At 41.8% G+C, this 20,632-nt stretch overlaps 1 protein-coding gene across 5 annotated transcripts in view; it reads right to left on the reverse strand.

Moving 5' to 3' along the window:
• Window positions 1-882: 882 nt before the first annotated feature.
• Window positions 883-20,632, reverse strand: part of exoc6b.L (exocyst complex component 6B L homeolog) — a 158,435-nt gene continuing 138,685 nt past the window's right edge. For 2 of the 5 annotated variants that reach the window (XM_041586988.1, XM_041586985.1), the window contains 3 exons: window positions 17,589-17,701; window positions 14,848-14,859; window positions 9,398-12,953 (listed from right to left, as the gene is read on the reverse strand). In XM_041586988.1, the coding sequence (XP_041442922.1) occupies window positions 12,827-12,953; window positions 14,848-14,859; window positions 17,589-17,701 (252 nt within the window). In that variant the 3' untranslated portion in view covers window positions 9,398-12,826. Of the gene's footprint in view, window positions 3,681-9,397; window positions 12,954-14,847; window positions 14,860-17,588; window positions 17,702-20,632 lie in introns of those variants that run through there. The other 3 variants (XM_041586987.1, XM_041586992.1, XM_041587002.1) reach the window with 2 other exon arrangements.

A 20,632-nucleotide genomic window follows, 5' to 3' on the forward strand; every position in this document is an offset into this window, starting at 1 on the left:
TCAATATAGAAAATATGTAATTTGCTCTTGTAACACTCCCTAAATAGATCAAGATATATGTCCCATCTCATCTCGATTTGAATCTCGTCCATGAGATTTAACGTGATATACCATCAGATAATGTTTTCTAACTGAATTGAAACTGGCCCTTTGTATGAGTACAGGGAGTCAAACCATTGTGTAAAAACAAAAGACACTAGCTTTTTCCTGGTGCAGGGACCCATAACAACCAATAAGATGTTTGATTCTGAACAAGTAACCAGTATATGCTTCCTATTGATTGCGTTTGTAATAAAGGTTACTAACCCTGGTGGTCTAGTGGGGAACAGCGGGGACGCCCGCCACGCAAATCTTCCTCCTCAGTGCCGCGCGTCTCTTCTATTTAAATTCAAATGTTTAAAAGGGACATTCATGGGTAGAATCACTGCCCGTTATAGGATCTTGTTCCTGGTGTTTTTGAAGCTTCTGTATTTTGTACTCTGATTCTGATACCTGTTTTTGACTCCTGCCTGGCTTTGACGATTCTACTCTCTGTATCCTGACCCTTGCCTGTTTACCGACTCCGATTCTGCTTAATCCTCTGATTGACTTCCTGGTTTGACCCTTGCCTGCCTGACTACACTTATTCTCTGCCTGCCTTGACCCGGCCTGATCTGACTACTCTATTACCTAACGCCTTGTACCACGACCTTCTGCCCAAAGACTTTCGCTAACAGTCGTGTCCCTCTGCCTATCCAGAACCTCTAGCCTTGCACCTCTCGTTTCAGTCCTGGTGGCATCCAAATAGCTGAGGGCTCCCCCCGAGGCCAAAGGCGGTCACACTACAGGTGAAGCACGAGCCGAGACCAGGGTGCTTGGCATTTGTTCTGGTGTTGGGTGCCGACCGTGACAGCATTAGACAGTGCTGTCTAACGTGTACCCTCCACCTTGCACCAGATTTTTTATCTGTATATATAAAAGCTAATATAAAGTAATGATTCACCTATTCCCGCAATTTGTAAACTGGCAATGAAATTGGAACTCAATGTTTGCCTATAGTCCTGTGCCAGTCTCATTCCAACTGAGCCCTCTATACCCCAATCTTGGAAAACACATCTAAGAAGAGTTTATGACAGGGATGAATTCCAAGCAAAAAACACTAGATTCAACCAGTGGAAATTTCCAATCTTGCCCTTCGATAAGTTTATGTAAGAGATACTATTTACTAAAAACAGTAGACAGGGAGAGGTATAGCCTTAAGGTGATATTTTGAAGTTGTCCTAGATCAATTTTAAACTGGGGAACACCCTAAAAATGAAAGGTGTGAATGCAGAATGTAGCAGTCAAGAGGGCACATTTCTACAGCCTGAAGCTCTTGTCAAAAAAGTGAACAAAAGCTTTGAATTCAGGGTCATGTCATCTAAAAAAAAAAGAAGCAAAAATGAGGTGGGGCAAAAGGGATAAAATGGGCTATGGTATTCTTCCCTTGGTTTTGTCACAAAATGCAAAAAATGTGTCCGCATTCTATATTCTTTCTTTGTAGTTGATTTTTATCAAGACATGCCTGAAGCTGAAGAACATCTTCTCAGGTACGTGCCGTGCATTCTCCAGGCCTTGGAACATTCTATCAACAGTTACTGGGTAATGTACTGAAAGGTGTACGGTGTGATACTTGTCTAATGAGCACAGTTTAGCCCTGTGAAACAGCTAACTTAGTTTTAGTTGGATCAGTTGATATTGGGGGGCTGTAACGTTAAAAAATGAGGCTATCGTTGACCATAAAGATTGCATTACAGCTGTTTGTATCGCAAAAATGTGGGGACCCTCCACAATAACGTTGAACATCAAGGAAAGGAAGGGAAGTCTAGGCATTAGTTGAATTACAATTATCTTGAAAGGGCTCATTAAAGATTATTGCAGTTCACTACTAGAGTCAGCAAAGACCACTCAGAGAAAGGACCGATACTTCACCTTTACCTTCAATTGCCATTGGAAAAATCCACAGTATGTTCCAAACTGCCTTTTAGGAGCAAGTTAGTGAGGATTATTTCCATTCCATAGTAGAAAGACTCCTTTTTCATAGTAAACATTAATTTAGCCTTACATTGTTAATTAACCAGATAGATCCACTGGTCTGCTTAGGATACTCATATCTTAGATCAGTGATACCCAGCAAGTAGATACTTGAGCAACATGTTCACCAACTCCTTGGAAGTTGCTCCCAGTGACCTCAACGAAGGGGCTTATTTTTGAATTTTGGCAGCATAAAAACCAGGTGCGCCAGGTGCGTCAAATAGAACCTCCTGAATGCTGATAGTCCACATAGGGACTATCAATAGTCCATCATGGCCCATAATTGACATTCCCATGAACTTTTTGCATGCTTGCCTTGCTCTCCAACTTTTATTCACATTTGAATGTGGCTCACTGATTACAAAAAACGGCTAGGGATCCCTGCCTTAGACAAACTGGTGCCCTTGTTTCCAGTATAGAACCTTAACAATGTCCTTCCTTCTACCTATTTAAAATGGCTATCCTTCTGGTTAAACTGAAGGGGGGGCAGAATAGGTATGTGTTGTTTCAATACAAAAAAGAAAAATGAATGAAAAGCTCGAGACCAAATATTTGAAAATCCTAAATTCTAACAAAAATGTAATTTGAACTGTTGCCCCTTTGGGTTATGGAGAAAAACACGTTGTGCTATTTAAGGAGGCAGTAAATACCACTGAAATTGTGACAGAATTCTCTGTTATGAAGATAGGATCTCAATCATGAAAAACAGACCTGCGGCTTTGTGAAAGAAGGACGCCATTTTATAAGACTTTGGTATACAACCACACAAGTTACAATTATTATTACGCAAAAGGCAAGTGTCGTGATAGTCCACTACATGTATGATAAATTACTTCAATTAGTGTCGGACTGAGTTTCCATGGCCCTCCACCCTCACCCCTTTGAGAACTTCCCCCACAACCTCAAGTTGCATCCTTCTCTCTTCTACCGGACTGTGGATTTTAGTAAGTTGAGGGGTGGGGGTGGAGTGGCAAATGTCAGCCAACAGTAGGGGTGGGCCCACAGATTTGATAGGCCCTTGACTCTGCCAAGCAGTGGTCCTGGATCACAAATTCAGACCTTACCCTGTACCTCCTCCTCTCTCCTCCTACTGGTTCCACAGTTATCACTAAGAATGGGAGTGGGCCAGCAGTGTGGTGTGGGGCCCAGAAGGCAGTTGTGTTGGTTCAAGGGACACATGAAGGTCCCAGCAGCCCAGTCTGAACCTGTATTCACTAACTTCCCATCCTGTTCGTATCACGTCCAAAAGTAAATGCACATGTGTAATAGCAGAATGCAACACGGGTTAATGACTGCATAGAAAGTCATGTTTCCTATAAGTGGACAACCTCTCCTGATGACAAGAAGAAAATGAGTAGGAGGCAGAGATATGAATCAGATCTGAATCACACACACTTAAAAGTTGACTTGATATTTCCCCTGGTTAGTCCTATATATATGAGCTTTATCTCACTGAAGAGCAAAATGAACCACAGAAGTAAAAAAACACAGTTGGAGAAAAGTCTTACAAAAAGGTTAAATGGCCCAAAGGGACCATAGAAGGTAAAGAGATGGAGGTGTACGGAAGTGTACAGAAGGTCAATTAGACACGGTCAGTTGAAGTATCACAGCATGCGTCATGGATAGGTCTAAGAGGAAAATAGAAAAGACAAGATGAGTTGGTCGTGACACCAATCAATCCCTCTAAAATAATCTCGCCAATTAAAGTTCATAATGATAAGGCAGTCTAATTTACCATCTAATTTCAAAGATATAATTATTTTCCATAAAAAAGCCATAATTATTTTCCACAAATAAAATGTTTTTGTTAAAAATACCTGGAATCCTTAGAAAGGTCATTGGGAAGTCTACAAAAAATGTATTTCTGAGGCACATGCAAGACTAGAAACAGAAATTTATATACGGCAAAGGTAAGTTTGTGATATTCAGTGTAACCTTGGTGCTTCCATGTCTTCAGCCAACTCACAGCACCATCTTAGTTGGGTTTAGCATTTACTCTCCATTAGGCACCCAGTCCTGGAGGATCCTTCAACGATACACCTGTAACCTTGTATGAGCTAAGGGGGCCTAGTCCGAATGTCAGTTAGGGGGAGATTTGGGGTGAGTGCTTATTTGTGCCCTGGGTACCCCTGGAACTATAGCAGAGTGACACCCCAATGTTTCTATATATCTGTAACCTTGTTATGAGCTTTGGGGGCCCAGTCTGAAGATCAGTTAGGGGGAGATTTGGGGTGAGTGCTTATTTGTGCCCTGGGTACCCCTGGAACTATAGCAGGGTGACACCCCAATGTTTTTATATATCTGTAACCTTATGAGCTAAGGGGGCCCAGCCTGAAGGTCAGTTAGGGGGAGATTTGGGGTGAGTGCTTATTTGTGCCCTGGGTACCCCTGGAACTATAGCAGGGTGACACCCCAATGTTTCTATATATCTGTAACCTTGTTATGAGCTAAGGGGGCCCAGTCTGAAGGCCAGTTAGGGGGAGATTTGGGGTGAGTGCTTATTTGTGCCCTGGGTACCCCTGGAAATATAGCAGGGTGACTGTTACCCGAATGTTTCTATATATCTGTAACCTTGTTATGAGCTAAGGGGGCCCAGTCTGAAGGCCAGTTAGGGGGAGATTTGGGGTGAGTGCTTATTTGTGCCCTGGGTACCCCTGAAACTATAGCAGGGTGACTGTTACACCAATGTTTCTATATATCTGTAACCTTATGAGCTAAGGGGGCCCAGTCTGAAGGTCAGTTAGGGGGAGATTTGGGGTGAGTGCTTATTTGTACCCTGGGTACCCCTGGAACTATAGCAGGGTGACTGTTACCCCAATGTTTCTATATATCTGTAACCTTGTTATGAGCTTTGGGGGCCCAGTCTGAAGATCAGTTAGGGGGAGATTTGGGGTGAGTGCTTATTTTTGCCCTGGGTACCCCTGGAACTATAGCAGGGAGACTGTTACCCCAATGTTTCTATTTATCTGTAACCTTGTTATGAGCTAAGGGGGTCCAGCCTGAAGGCCAGTTAGGGGGAGATTTGGGGTGAGTGTTTATTTGTGTCCTGGGAACCCCTGGAATTGGGGGGGGGGGGTTGAATTCAAATATTCTGAAACCCACTGCATTCGATTTTGAACTATGATTATATTGTGAAGTGCTGAGTCAACACACTTCATTAGAAAGCAATTAGATTGTAGGTGTAGCCCTTGCAGAAAAGGCTTCACATCTACAGTATGTAGGCTGGATACTCCCTTGAAAAAATTTATTGGCATTATTCATTAGGTGCTTCATTTACTGTGAGCACACATATAAAAAAAACTATTTTAAAATAAAACACAACCAAGTAATTGGGATGAGGGTCTGGAGTATAGCAAAACAACTAACATATTCAAGCCATAGAGAGAATGTGAAAGAATACAGGCTACTAGACAGGTACCTAATATATAGAGACAGAGACAAGAGGAAAGTGTTGGAAGCGTTACTATCTGCTCTCTCTCATTTCCCTACAGAAATAGGGATTGGTAGCACTAGATAGGTACCTAATATATAGAGACAAGAGGAAAGTGTTGGAAGGGTTACTGTCTGCTCTCTCTCATTTCCCTACAGAAATAGGGATTGGTAGCACTAGATAGGTACCTAATATATAAGGACAGAGGCAAGAGGAAAGTGTTGGAAGGGTTACTGTCTGCTCTCTCTCATTTCCCTACAGAAATAGGGATTGGTAGCACTAGATAGGTACCTAATATATAGAGACAAGAGGAAAATGTTGAAAGGGTTACTGTCTGCTCTTCTTTTAGGGATCGTTGGGCATAGTGACATCACTGGGGTTAACGCTGACTCTGCATTAATGATATATTTGCAATGCAGTGCCAGGCTGAGACTTGTGCTATGTATGTTATCTGCAGGACTGAACCCTCCTTCCCAGAAGTTCTGTGTACTCAGCTGAGACAAAGAACAGTCTCCTGTTGGTTTCCAGGGACAAGACCTGGCTCCTTTCCATCCCTCCCCAGATTGACTCCTCTGACTCTGGAGAGTATATTTCTGTAACTGTTTCTTTTCTCCCGTAACGAGGCACAAGTCTCAGGTGTCTGTTATCACCTCTTCTGTTTGACTTATTAGCTTGAACTCCTGACACACGTTATATAGATGACTGGCTTCTGCTAAATTGTTCAAGAACTGGAGAAAAGGAAGGGCTGCACAGAAACTGCTTCAAGGGCTAGAACTAGGGGTAAGCAGAAGAGGCTTGTCTGGGGTGCAACGAAAGTAGGGGTGCCAAGCACGTACCTCTTCTTTTGCCTACCCCTGGTTCCGGACTCGTTCCGCCACTGGCGCTCCTCCATGCAAGACCCACCGCGCATCGCAACGTGTGAGAGTCAGGGATGGGGCGAAGTGGCCGGTCGGTTGCCTTGGGAGCCCAGACGGCTTGGCCCAAGACTGACCGATAGTAATTCCAAATAAGCTGAAAACCATTGAATGACATTTGCTTCTTTATGCAAAAAATCAGTTTTGGTGTGAAGTCCCCGTTTAACTGATATGCTATACAGAGGGCCTGTCCCCAAGAGCTTATAATCTCATTTTTCAACAAATATTTTGATTGGAAGCTAAATTCTGGCATGGCATTCCCTCTTATATGTTTCACGCCCAACACCATGACCCCTACCCCACACAGCAATCTGCCTCCTATTCAGCAAGAGAATAACCCCCAGGCTCTGGCTGACAGATCATTTCCCTGCGGCATCTGGAACATCACTTTAAATGTTGCTGCACAAAATCCACGGAGGTGCCGAGGAGATTCAAAGAACAGCCCCATCAAAGGCAGTAAAGTACATTCCAAAGGCTCCTGCGCACCCCCCTGCAAAACAGATCTGCACTGGCTGCGAGTTTAATGGGCATCTATAGAGGGTTCCGCATCCGAATCTTTGATGTACATGGGGCTGTTCCTTTGTTACTTCCACCAGTGATTTACCTGGAAACCCTATTAGCTGCCCTGGGACATAGAATATATTAACTGTTACACTGCCTTACTGTGCTGCAACAGCAAATATGTACATTTTCTTTAAACTTACCCTCACTATTACTACTTAAAACTGAATATTCTGTTATACAGATAACTTCAATCTCTCTGCCATAAAGCAGGACAGGACTGCTGCTTACAATGGGGATCAGATAGGATCTGTGCAGCCACTGGGACAGAATGTTCTGTTATACAGATAGCTAGAATCTCAGCTGCCATAAAGCAGGACAGGACTGCTGCTTCCAATGGGGATCAGATAGGATCTGTGCAGCCACTGGGACAGAATGCTCTGTTATACAGATAGCTAGAATCTCAGCTGCCATAAAGCAGGACAGGACTGCTGCTTACAATGGGGATCAGATAGGATCTGTGCAGCCACTGGGACAGAATGTTCTGTTATACAGATAGCTAGAATCTCAGCTGCCATAAAGCAGGACAGGACTGCTGCTTACAATGGGGATCAGATAGGATCTGTGCAGCCACTGGGACAGAATGTTCTGTTATACAGATAGCTAGAATCTCAGCTGCCATAAAGCAGGACAGGACTGCTGCTTACAATGGGGATCAGATAGGATCTGTGCAGCCACTGGGACAGAATGCTCTGGACACGGTAGATACATTTGACTTTATAGACATTACTATCTGCCAAGGGGCACACAATGTGATTATGTAGCAAGGTTGGTCCTATTTCACTTTCAGTAACAAGATAATACTGAATGGGCATCACTGTGGGTTTGGTGGCTTGGCAAAGTTATCAACGTGTGGCCTAAACCCCTATACAATGAGTAAAATTAGGATGACTTCAGGGATGAGGAAAGGAATGCGATGGGAGCATTATCACTAAACGCAGCTAAGAAACAACTATATGAAACAGAAGGACACGGAGAAGATTCCAGCAGCAGCTCTCCCCTCTTGTGGACTCTGCCTGCATTGCCGGGTGATTCCCTCGGTGCAGTGAATCCTACAGGACTATCGGCCTTGGAACACCGGCTGCTGGTCTCACTGTGGGCTAAAAACAGGTAACGTACCTTCTGGGAAATACAGGTGCAGAATAGAAAGGAGGGTAAATGACCCTGTTATAATGAAAGACACCCACATTCCTGCCTTGGATACTTTGGGTGGAACATTATAAGCAGATCCCTAGAAGGAGATCATTAACACATTAGTGCCCCTCCCTGAGCACAAGAGCATTGCCGCAGGTTCAACTGGCTAAATTGTAGGAGAACAAGCAATTTTTCCGACATGTGATGATGACTATGAGGATGACTGCACAGTATGAATATGTAACACGTAAATATGGCTAAATGACCCAATCGCTGTGCAGACTATTGGCCAATCAGATTGACATGGTGGTAAAACTCTCTGGACAATGGTTTATGATCATTTGCTGATGGGACCTTCTGGCTCCAGGGCTTCTATGGCTATTTTTGGCAACTACCCCAATATGTGCCTCTATTGGTCCCATTTTGGTCATCACGGGAATATTGTCTTACAATAATGAGAACTTCAAATACCAAATAGGCATCACTGTTTCTTCCTAAAAACTAAGGTCTTAATGTTCAACCACACTCATCATTTGTGGCGTAAGGGTCAGCGCTTTTAAGCTGTCCATATAGTGGCTCATATAAGATGCTGACTGATCCCTCCAGACCAAGTCAGCAGATTATTGGTCCATATATGTAGGCCAACAGCCTGCTTGATCATCTATTTGAAAATCAGGCAGATATCAGAGGCAGGTTCGAAGATCCCACTGGGCTAGAAACACATTGGCATGTTGATGTTCTTCATACATTAGGTCTCCACAGGCCTGCAGTATGATCAGATTGTTGATGGCCTGGGCAACAGATGGCTCTGCCCAATTGAGCTCAGCACTTAAGTGGCCAAATTGAGCAAATGAGTGGATCTCAAGGTGGCCATGCACAGGGCAGATTAAGCTGTCAAGTCCTTTAGATAGAGTTGGCATCTTATCTAGCTGTGTATGGGGCCCTTTAACAGGACTATCCCAACAATATCTGTCCACATCGGGCAGATGTCCATAGGTAGGTTTGATTTTCACTTTGGACTGAGGACCGCATCAGCTTGTTGGCAACCCCTATTCAGATTATTGGTCCCTAGGACCAAACGATTGGATTAGCCTGATATCCCCCACCTTTACTGTGGAAAGATCCGCTCGTTTGGCAAAGTTGCCAAAGGAGCGTTCCTTATAATGTATGGTTAGGGTGTATTAAGGTGTACATAAAGACAAATGCTTGGCCATTCACCACTGAGGGTGGCACAGAGAAATAAAGGGCAGAGGATTAGATAGAGGATTAGATAAGGAACAAGATAATAAAGAAAACACCAGAGAAGTCACAATTGAAATTGCTTTTATTATTGAAGGGCTGTGATATAGTACAAAGGGGAGTGTACAGCATTCATTGCAGTCAATAGATATCCTACAAGCTTAAAGCCTTGTGACCTAGGTGAACATTCCATGAATGTCTATCATACTTCTCCTTAACTTTCAACCTTTATTTTAATGCCTTGTTTATGGTACAACCAGACTGTTTCAGGCTCCGAGAGTGTCATCATAGCCTACAGCTGGCTTATACTAACCCGGCAATCTCTTCTCTGGCACAAGAAAGTTAAAAAGTGCATGTTTTGCAGACATGATCCCTACTCTTTTTTTAGCAGTCTACAATTCTCCTAGAATTCCCTTTATCATCCCACTGTCAGCTCTCACATTATCGGTTTCTCCAGTAGTTCAGTCTTAAGGTAAACAAAGGAAAACCGGCATTACTGAGAATAATACCCGGCCCCTATGGGAGGGTTATATTGGAAGTATGGCAACATGTTGAGCTGCTTAAGCTGCTAGTAGGAAGGCAATGAGCATTGTGCGGTTAGCCGTTCTCATGGTTGTGCAGTTTATAGTTTGGCTCAGCTCTAAAGTAAACATTGAATGGTGGCAACGTTGCATAAATTTGTGCTTTCAATGAATTCCAAAGAAGACATTCACAAGGAAGAACTCGTTCTTGGCTCTGCACGAGAGATTAATCTGTGAGACATCTTTCTGCTACCATAGGCCTGAGTATTGGGCAGAGGTCAGGCTCAATAGGATTAGTAGTCCTGATTCCCTAAAGTCATGGAAGCTCAATGCATTTCTTAGGGTCATACTAAGCAGCCACAATGAAGCATAGGTTGGATATTAGAAATATTTCAGGCACTTCATGAAACAATGTGGCCAAAAATGAGCACTTTATTGGGTGACGGCCGGGATGTATATCATTAAATCAACTAGAAGAATAAAACACGTTGAGGCTTTATCTTCTGCAAGCCGGCAGTCAAAAAAATGCACAGAACAGTTCCTTTCAAGGTTCAGTGGCTTCCTGATGTTAAGGAGACGTGGGGCATGGTCCAAATGAAGCAACTTCGTGTATCTTCATGGCCATAGCTCCAGAATTACTCAAAGTGCACAATGTAGAATTGTGAGCAGGTGTTCGGCATGGTCTCCTTTTGGGTGGTTACTCATAAGAAGCAACTCTAAAGATGTGCTTACCTTTCCCTTTTCCAGCCATATCCTGAGGGCACTATTTAGAATATGAACGACCTATACATCTATTCATTCCAAAAACTTCCAATAAAATAGTTCAGCAGCAACTGTATAACATCCCAAGTATAAATTATTGTGTGCTGCTGCATTTCATTTCAAGATGATGAATATGAATTTCATTGAAATGTTACACAGCTGAAGGACAAAGAAAATTAGGCATCCTAGGCAGGTTAGAAGATCCCACTGAGCGAGACACACATTGGCATGTTGATGTTCCTCATCCAAATGGTCTCCATAGGCCTGCACAAGTGTTACAAAGTTCCTGGACTACGAAAGCTTCAGTGGACTCGTTAGACCTACAGTAATATCTGCTGCTTAAAGGAAAAGTAACCTCTAGAAAACACTGGATAGCACTGTGCTGCACTGCATCGCCCTAATTAGCTGCTAACACATCAGATCCAGCTTGTGTACTCCACTTCTTTTCTGAGGGCTAAAGTGCCGGTGCAAGTGCTTCACCTGGGGTCCAGGAGTGTCTATAAAACAAATGCTAAATTGAAGCACTGCAAAAACTAACGGCAATCAATCAGAACTAAGCTGTGACTAGTCAATTGCAGGCAGGGAACCAGTCAGAACTGCAGTCAGTGATGATTACATTCAGCATTGAATAATGAAAGGTTGGGTGCTGATGTATATACTGAAAATTTATAATGTATTTTATATGTACTTAACATTTTTCCTGTGAGACATGGGGTCCAGGAGAGAAGCCCTTTCTGACACATCCTACACCCAACACTTGCTTCCACATTTCAAGCCCACCGGTCAGCTGAATTTCCCCATAAGTCATGTTTTGGAAGATTCCACCACCTTCTTTATCACATTGACTAAGTCTCCTCAGTAAAGCTTGGGAAGAGCTATTTTATTGCACCCAAAAAATTCCTGCCTCCTCGTGAGAACCTGGTTTCTTTAAGACTTTACATTGTTTCTACAGTATCTCCATCCTAAGGAGGAAAGACTCGATCAGGGTGGTCAACGCACACCAGCATGAATCTGGTATTAAGAAATAATTATAGTCATGTATCTAGATTCCGGTTTCCTCTGTGGGAAGGTTTATTGGCAATAAGAAGACCAATCCTCATCTAATGAAGGCAGCGAGTTGAGGAATGGAAATCAGGAGTGTGCTTTACTGTGGTGTCGAGAAACTGTATTAAGCTACAATGTTTCCTTAGTCCCCAAAACACAAAATAAAGACTATCCTGAAGACTGTGCTAGATTCAGTATTGAGATGTACCAACTAACCCTGGTAATCAAGTGAATGGGGTAAGATATACTGCAAGAGAACTCTTAAATAATACATTTGCCATAATTACTTGAGTATTTTCAACCTCTAACAACAGACATGGCTCCAAGAAACCACTACGGTAGTTGCCATTTTGTCCACACCTCAGGGAAAGTCAGAGGGCAGGTTTTGACCTGACGTTCTCAAAAGGCTTCAAAAGAATCATGAGCTAAGTAACCCAAAGGCACCAATAAGCAGATCCCTTGTAATTGTTTAGTGCAGTTAGAATAATGAATGCAAAAGATCCAATTGGCTGCCTTGGGTTACGGAGTAGGCCAACCACGTCTGAAAGGATGCTTGGCCTATTGTATCAGCTTCCCCCGCAAATGCCTGTCCATGGGGCAACTTGCTGAAATTACCTAGTAGCACAGCATCATATGTTAATAAAGCAATACCCTGTGGTCTAGTAAAAAAAAAAAAGGATAAACATGTCCCAAGTAGGTTTTGGAGTATTGGGAGATGAAGACTAGGTTTTAGGAGCCCAGTGCAGCTCATGCTTAGGTTAACATACTGAGAACTGTCCATTTTCCTCATACCCTGCCCAGTAAAATCAGTTCAGCCTCTCAAAAAAAGCTATATAATTTGTGTATATAAAAAAAAAAAGGAAACAACTGTTTCCTAACATTGTATAGGTCACAAAACCTCCCAGATCAGTGCAATAGAAAGTATAACACCCACCACCTAGCAAAGCAGGACAATGTCGATTCCTTGTTTAGCATGGAACTGCGCACGTGCCGAGGAAGAGGCCCTCGCTCTGGCTACTGCTACTGAAGTAGATGTCATGACTGTCGTATACACGAGGCAGTCTAGATAAGGTTTTCCATTCCAAATAAAAGGACGGTACAGTCGTTCATTTAGTGTACAGCATTTGGCACTGTCCAGTCATCTTCCAGTTAGGACAGTAGTGTCGTACTCAAGAATGGTGGCTGTTGATTAGACTTCGAAGTTGCTTGGCCACAGTCTCTATCAGCTTCTGCTTATCCCTCTCATTTTTCCTGAACTGAGCAAAAACATTGTTTTTCCGGCTGGAGTCTTTCATCCTGCCAAGATGGAAAAGAAAAGATATTTATCACCAGTCCCTCTTTGAAAAATCTAATGTTAAGTCACGACGCTTGGGGCCCAGAAAGAACTTTTAGATATCACTTTATATCAGGAATGGAGAACGCATGCAGGGGTTGGATGTTCACGTTTCTGACCCTACAGGGAAGTTTCTGGATTTTCTTTCGTGGTTGCTTTATGGTCCAACTTTTTTACAAGGCCCCTGTTAGTTCAGGTATAGTATAAAAACAACTCAACCCACATTTTATCTTAAATAGCTTTCGGGGAAATTCAGAACAGGTAGCGTTTAATGAAGAGTTTTCCAAAAAAAAAAAAAACTTAATTATTTGCAGGTGTAACAAGGAGGATATGAGCTGGTGCTACATAAGCAATTTACAGATTAATCAAAAGATGTGCCCAAACTGCCATTTGCTTCAGAGTGTTTGGCAACCAGAATCCTTCAAGTAAACCAACACTCTGGACAACTTGTATAAATTGTTTTGGATTCTTCATAAATGTCATATGGAAATTAGACTTTGGATTTAGTTCAGTATTTGGCCGAATTCCAACATTTATAAATTTAGTGCATACCTATTAATCTCCCAGAACACAACAAGATGAGCTGGGATTCTGGGAATACGACTCCACTGTGTCCATGCACTGAGCATCCAGAAAGAACTAACGTGCACAGATAATGGTGTCTGCCCCTATAAGGGCCATGGAGATCAGAACATATATGATTTGCAGAAAAGGCGCACACTTACAGGTCTTCCAGTTTAATAATTGATTGATACTTAAAGATCAGACCAGTGCTAAGGCTCAAGTTTTTGGAATTAAAGTGGAATTAAACTTTCAGGCTTTCATTCTCCTTTAAAGTTTTCATGAGAGTCTACTGGAAATTGTAGACCTCATCAGAAATCCTTAAAAGGATACTGTCATGGGAAAAAAAAATTTTTTCAAAATGAATCAGTTAATAGTGCTGCTCCAGCAAAATTCTGCACTGAAATCCATTTCTCAAAAGAGCCCCCAGTCATGTGACTTGTGCCTGCACTTTAGGAGAGAAATGCTTTCTGGCAGGCTGCTGTTTTTCCTTCTCAATGTAAATGAATGTGTCTCAGTGGGACATGGGTTTTTACTATTGAGTGTTGTTCTACCAGGCAGTTGTTATCTTGTGTTAGGGAGCTGCTATCTGGTTACCTTCCCATTGTTCTTTTGTTTGGCTGCTGGGGGGGAAAAGGGAGGGGGTGATATCACTCCAACTTGCAGTACAGCAGTAAACAATGATTGAAGTTTATCAGAGCACAAGTCACATGACTTGGGGCAGCTGGGAAATTGACAATATGTCTAGCCCCATGTCAGATTTCAAAATGGAATATAAAAAAATCTGTTTGCTCTTTTGAGAAATGGATTTCATTGCAGAATTCTGCTGGAGCAGCACTATTAACTGATTAATTTTGAGAAAAAAAACAATTCGCATGACAGTATCCCTTTAAAGACGAGGCTGAACTATCGACGTGCATAAATAGATTGATGGAAGAATGATTGCATAAAACATTAGACTTTAAGAGATTTAATTACAGCATTATATATGCCCAATCACACTGACATGCTTTGAATGAAACAACTTGACAGTTATTATACTTTACTACATTTATCACTCGATAGACGCATCACAAGGGTGCAGAGACACAACCCCACAGTACCATAAGGATTAGTATGGGAACACTCTACAGTTTATTAGAGGCACAGCAAGGTTAGTATTGAGTCAGTAATCCAGACAGCTGAGGACACAGTCACTTCATTAATATAAATAAAAACCCATCTGCGTTTTATTAGGAATAATTCAAGATTTAAAGTCTTAGAAACACCGAGCAACGGTTATGCAGTAATACTTACACACGATGGATCCTTGTACAGATGGAAATATAGATGGAAAAGAAAAGCTGAAGTCAAAATAAGCAATGAGAAGCCAGGCCAAGTGTGACGAAATGCAGGAAAACGAAAGGACAACTCCAAGGCCATAGTAACCTCCAAAACCGCCCTACATAATTAAAGTTTAATATATCTAGTTGTATGAAGATAAAGCTGCCGATATCGGTCATTTAGACCAATTTGACAGCTGATCTGCCCGCGTATGGGGGCTTCCGACGGGTCTTCCCGATCGATATCTGGCCATTCGATTTTTACCTGACCGACCCGTCGGAGCCCGTTGGCGCATCGTAATTCAATCGTTCGCCCATACGGCCCAACGTTCCAATTACCCCCGATATAGCCATGCCATTAGTGGCATATCAGGGAACGATCCGCTCGTTTGGCGATGTCGATCTCTCTGGGGGGAAATGTAATTAAAGTTGAAAAGAGAAAAACTATTTGCACCAATAAGAATAAAAATCCCCATCTCGCAATGTAATATTGTTCCTTAAACTGTTATTGCATTGCGAATTTTAATTGTGCACTCTTAAGAAGTGTTTGAAGGTGTTGTAATCTTTTGGAGCAAACAGAACGACTTTTTCAGTAAGAAGTTTTATTACATTTACTTCGCATTGGCGCAAACTGTAAAATTCTAGGGATGCACTGAATCCACTTTTTGGATTCGGCCGAATCCCTGAATCCTTCGTGAAAGATTGGCCGAATACCATACGGAACCCTAATTAGCATATGCAAATTAGGGGCGGGAACGGAAAAACTGGGAAAAATGTTTTTCACTTCCTTGTTTTGTGACAAAAAGTCACGTGATTTCCCTTCCCACACCTAATTTACATATGCAAATTAGGATTCGGTTCGGCCATGCACAAGGATTTGGTCAAATCCGAATCCTGCTGAAAAAGGCGAATCCCGAACCGAATCCTGGATTAGGTGCATCCCTACAAAGGGTGTTCCACTGTCGGAAGTGGTCACTAAACAGTTTCCGAGTTCGCAAAAGCTACATTAAATTCGTGCAAAGCAAAATTTGTTTATGCAAAGACATAACTTTTCACATTGCGAGTAGTTTTTCCGTAACCGACTTTTATTACATTCCCCCATTTGTGTCTAAAAACGATCTCCCCTAGAGGCAAACAAGGCTGAATCAACTGTTTCTCTCCAATGATTAAGGGTCTAGACTGTTAATATGCCTTCAGGCCCTTACACTATATTTCCAGCACAGGATGATTCTAGCAACAGTGTTTTTAGGGCATCTCCAACTTTGGGAATAATATATTTTTCATATACATTTATTAAAATTGCTTTTCAATCTGTGTTGGGTCGTGCCCCCCCCCCCCCAGCAGGGCCTGATTCTGGGCCATTTGGCCAGGGCCCCTTTTAGCTCATTATAAACATTAGTTTATCAAACATTGAGCCATAGTTCCTTAAATTTTTAGGATAGGAAATAAGTTTTCACCAAAAATCTTACCGTAAGTGACTAACAAACTGGGTTTCCAAGTGTATATAGAAGAGCACATGGGCGTTCTTCCCAAATCTCACCCTATTTGTCGTTCATTATCAATATATTCCTTATATATTCCTCCAAACCTCACCATTGCTTACCTTCAATCAAGGCTTTCTTAAAATCAAATTTGCATTCCCCAAATCTCCCACTAATCACATTCAGACTAGGCGTTCACTTATGTCCCTGGAGACCAGTTACAATGCACCTTTACTGCCATACACCTAAATATTCCTACAGTGAGGGTGCAGCATAGCAGGGATGCCTGAAACTTACAAGGACTGATATTCTTTTCTCAATCATCAGTGTAAATAAGTGAGCTACAGTTTCAACATTCATGCTGCATAAACCTATAGGCTTCTTTTCACTGTACAGACCACTTATAGATCATTATTTTCTTAAAATACCCAGTTGACCCATGAATCTGTATGAATGTAGATGGACTACACTAGCCTAGAGGTATGGTCCCATGGAATGGTGTGATGAAACAAAGTCCCACAACAGATACAAATTGGACAGATACTATCACATATAGCCAACTGAACCTGTACTATCAGTACAGCAGATTGATCCAGTCAGTAGAGCTTAACGGAAAAGGAGACATTGATGTCTACTGCAGTAATGCTTCTGAAATCATGTCTTTGGCTTGTACAATAAGTGATTAAACATTACTATATGTGTATGAATGCAACTGACCAGAAACTACATTGAAACCAAGTGATGCCAAAAAGAGTTGGGGCCGATTCAGATTACAAAAAAATACAAAAATGAAGGTTTCCTATAAGCAATCGGTGGTGGTGGTGTAGGACATACTCATCATGTTCCAAATAAGTAGTTGGGACTGGATACTATGAGTAGCAGGATCCATAATTTCTTCCTGACTATTCCACCCATCCATGTAACCATGTTTTTCAAAGTACTGCATACAACTTGAAATTATAGGACCCTGTCATCTTGTCTTCTGTTGGCCTCCAATCTACTCTAAACAGGCTACTAGGCTTGGCTCTTCTAACAAGCAAGTTACCTGTAAGGCCTGTACAAAGGGACAGTGCAAAATATTTATGTTCATATGTTCTGAAGAAGGGCCAAAGTCCTGGTAAAAAAAGTAAAACTTGACATGCATCTCCAGTTATGGTAAATTAAATAAATTTGTAGAGGCAAAAAAGTGAAGTATTAAGAGATTGCCAATTTATGATGATTCAAGCTGACTCACTTTTCCAATAAGATGAGGGCTGTGGTGGGGTTGACTCGTAGGTACTTGCATGTAGGTTGTCCGTAATCAGCCAGGTAAGTGGACCAATCCCATTTGATGAAAAGGTTTAATAACTGTGAGAAAGAAGAAAAATATGTGAATTTACAGGACAAACAACATACAAAGCCTCAGTTATACTGACAGATGCAGCTCAAGTGTAACCATTCAATGGATTAGAACAAAAATCAATAAATCAACAAAATCCACTGCCTTATACTGTGTATGAGTAGAATGAGCGCGGTAACAAAGCAAAGAAAACAAAGTGGGGGCTGCGGAGAGATGCAAGTTCCTTTTTTTTGTTTAACAATCACATGTTTTGCCTACTCCATGACTGAGTTTATTGCAAACAGTTTAGAAAAACCCTGCAGCTGCTTTTATACGAAGACCCAATAGTAGATAGAGGGCCTGTATTCAGTTTTGGACTGAATTGAGCTTTGGATATATTTTTTCTCCGCTATGAACATTAAGGTTTCTTCTAAAATTGACAAAAAAATCCCGTTATAAATATGCTATGATGTGTTGTTTTGAGCAAGGAGTAAGGGAAACACTCCAATTGCATTCCTTCTATAGGCTGAAGAATATCCCTGAAACAGCACGTACAAGATTTCCTTAGGGAGGTCAACATCTCAGGTGGAGAATGCTGGTGGAGAATACTGATGGATAATGCTGGTGGAGAATACTGATGGATAATGCTGGTGGATAATGCTGGTGGAGAATACTAGCAGTTGATTTCAGAAAAATTCACAGAGAAAGCATTAACAAAAATCTGAAAAATACTCTGTAGATAATTTTTATTGAAATAGCCATCGGTTTATGAACAATATAGAAGACAATTAAGATACTGGCCCTTGTGTGGTCGGTTTAATGGATTATGGAACGCAAACCTTAATCTCCACCTTGAGTTTTATTGTCATAGATGGACATAGTTGGATCAAATCCTCCTTGATTTGTAGCAGCACAGAAAGAAAGGAAAAATCTTAGTATGTTCGAGCATAACCCTGTTGAGGTTCTGAAATGTAATGGTTCAGGGTTCCACCTCCTCCTTTAACTCTTTCCTGATTGGAAGCCATGTTGGGCTGGTCTAATATACACTATTTATATTTGTTATACAGGGCTGCCATGATTAACATTTCTTCTTCAAAGTGACTGGAACATAATTTTATCGGTCATTTTATTATGGGGTCAAGACCTTTTTATTTATGGGTTGGCAGAGAAGAGTTGGCTTTTAAGGGGGTGTCAACGATCTTTTCTTTCGTACAGACCTTGTCAAATCATGCCCAATACCAACGCCCAAGAGCACCCAACATTCAGCTGTGATTTACTCATCTGCACTCACGAGGTAAAATAAAGTGAAGAATAAAAGCAAGAAGGATGGACATCTCTGCCCGAAGAGTCAACACTTTAATTATTTGACTTACAATGGAAAAATTTGTTAAAATTCTTCTTAGTAATAATATGGGGAAGGGCAAGTGATTGTAAGTATTACCCAAGTGCATCTTGACCCAAAAAATGTGTATTCAATACTGAGAATGTTGATGAGAGAGAGGGGAAAAAAAAAAATAAGATGCAACATGACTCCTGCCTTCCATAGCTCAGGCTTGGGGTAAGTCTTTGCACGAAAATATAAGCAATCACATCACGCCCTTCTTGACAGCTGTCTGTTCCCAGCATGTCTAGGTGATTAACTTTGAAGACCTTAACCTGTGTAGCCTCCGGGGGTTTTCTGAAACAAAAATAAGCTTTAAATAGCAGCTATCACACTCTGGTCGTGGCTAGTTGCCAAAGTTCTTGGAAACCTTATCTGTGAACTCATGATATCAATCGTGTGCTTCTGTAAAGGAAGGTAACAGGTTCACCAGCAGAATGCCCTATGGGCCAGAGATGTAGAATCATTTTTCAGAGAGGTACAAACCAGTTATCCCGAGTTCCCTTCCAGTTAACCGAAAGTGGAGTCACCTTTGTACCGCAGAATAAGAAAACACTTAACAGGAATCGGGGGAATTTATAATCAGAAATTCAACCTTGAGCAAACATAGGGGTTCCGAGAATCACATGCACAGAACATGAGGCCACTACTCTGTATTGGCTTGCCCAATTAGCCACATAAGTAAGTCTAACTTTAGCTGCACAGTGAGCCAAACATTTCTAGTCAGACAACCCAAGACATCATTACGGTCTTTCCCAAAATCCCTCAACACAACACAGAGATTCCTCTTCTGATGGAAAGTGGTTGACAAAACAGAATGCACACGATAAAAAGCCCAAGCATTTAAGTGGTTCTAAGATTTGACTTCTGACCCCATAATAACCTCAGGGTAGTAGGATTCCATTTTCAGGTCAAGTGTCTGAGGTGTTTACTAAGGTTATAGATGAAAGTGATTCCTATCTGCAGCACAGACACAACATCATGAACATCAACAGCCTACGGAGAGGAATGGAGGTTAGCCAAGGTGCGAAGGGGAAGGATAATCTCCTGCAGCAATGTTATAGGTTACCCAAGGTTCAATAAGATGGGTCAAACCCTAATGGCAATGATTTAAAGAGCAAAGCAGGAGGGGTCATCTTAAGAACTTCAATGGATTTCAGGTAAATTCATTGGGATTCTCTGCAGCTTCTGCAGTGGAGTAGAGGATGAACCTAAGTGAAATGAACACGAGGAGATCCCAGAATTGTCAATATTCACCTTAATATATCACTAATCCTCATGGAAGCCATTGGGTGAGTTAATACTGTATGTCTGGTGCAACACCCTTCCAGACATGTCCCCAAGGGCATACCTCCCAACATTTTAGAAGTAAAGAGGGACAAAAACGTTTTTTCGCAAGTAGCGCAGCAAATTGTATGGCTACGCCCCCTTTATGTGGCCACACCCCTTAATTACCATGTTCATTTTACGAAATTTGGCAGGTTATGAAAGTTTGAAAATATTTCTCCTTATCTAAACAGTTTTTTTGTGTCTGAAGTTTTTTTTGCACTTGGCCTGTGCAACCCAATACTGCTCATGC

Source organism: Xenopus laevis, chromosome 1L (assembly GCF_017654675.1).
Source record: "Xenopus laevis strain J_2021 chromosome 1L, Xenopus_laevis_v10.1, whole genome shotgun sequence".
Classification (NCBI taxonomy): domain Eukaryota; kingdom Metazoa; phylum Chordata; class Amphibia; order Anura; family Pipidae; genus Xenopus; species Xenopus laevis.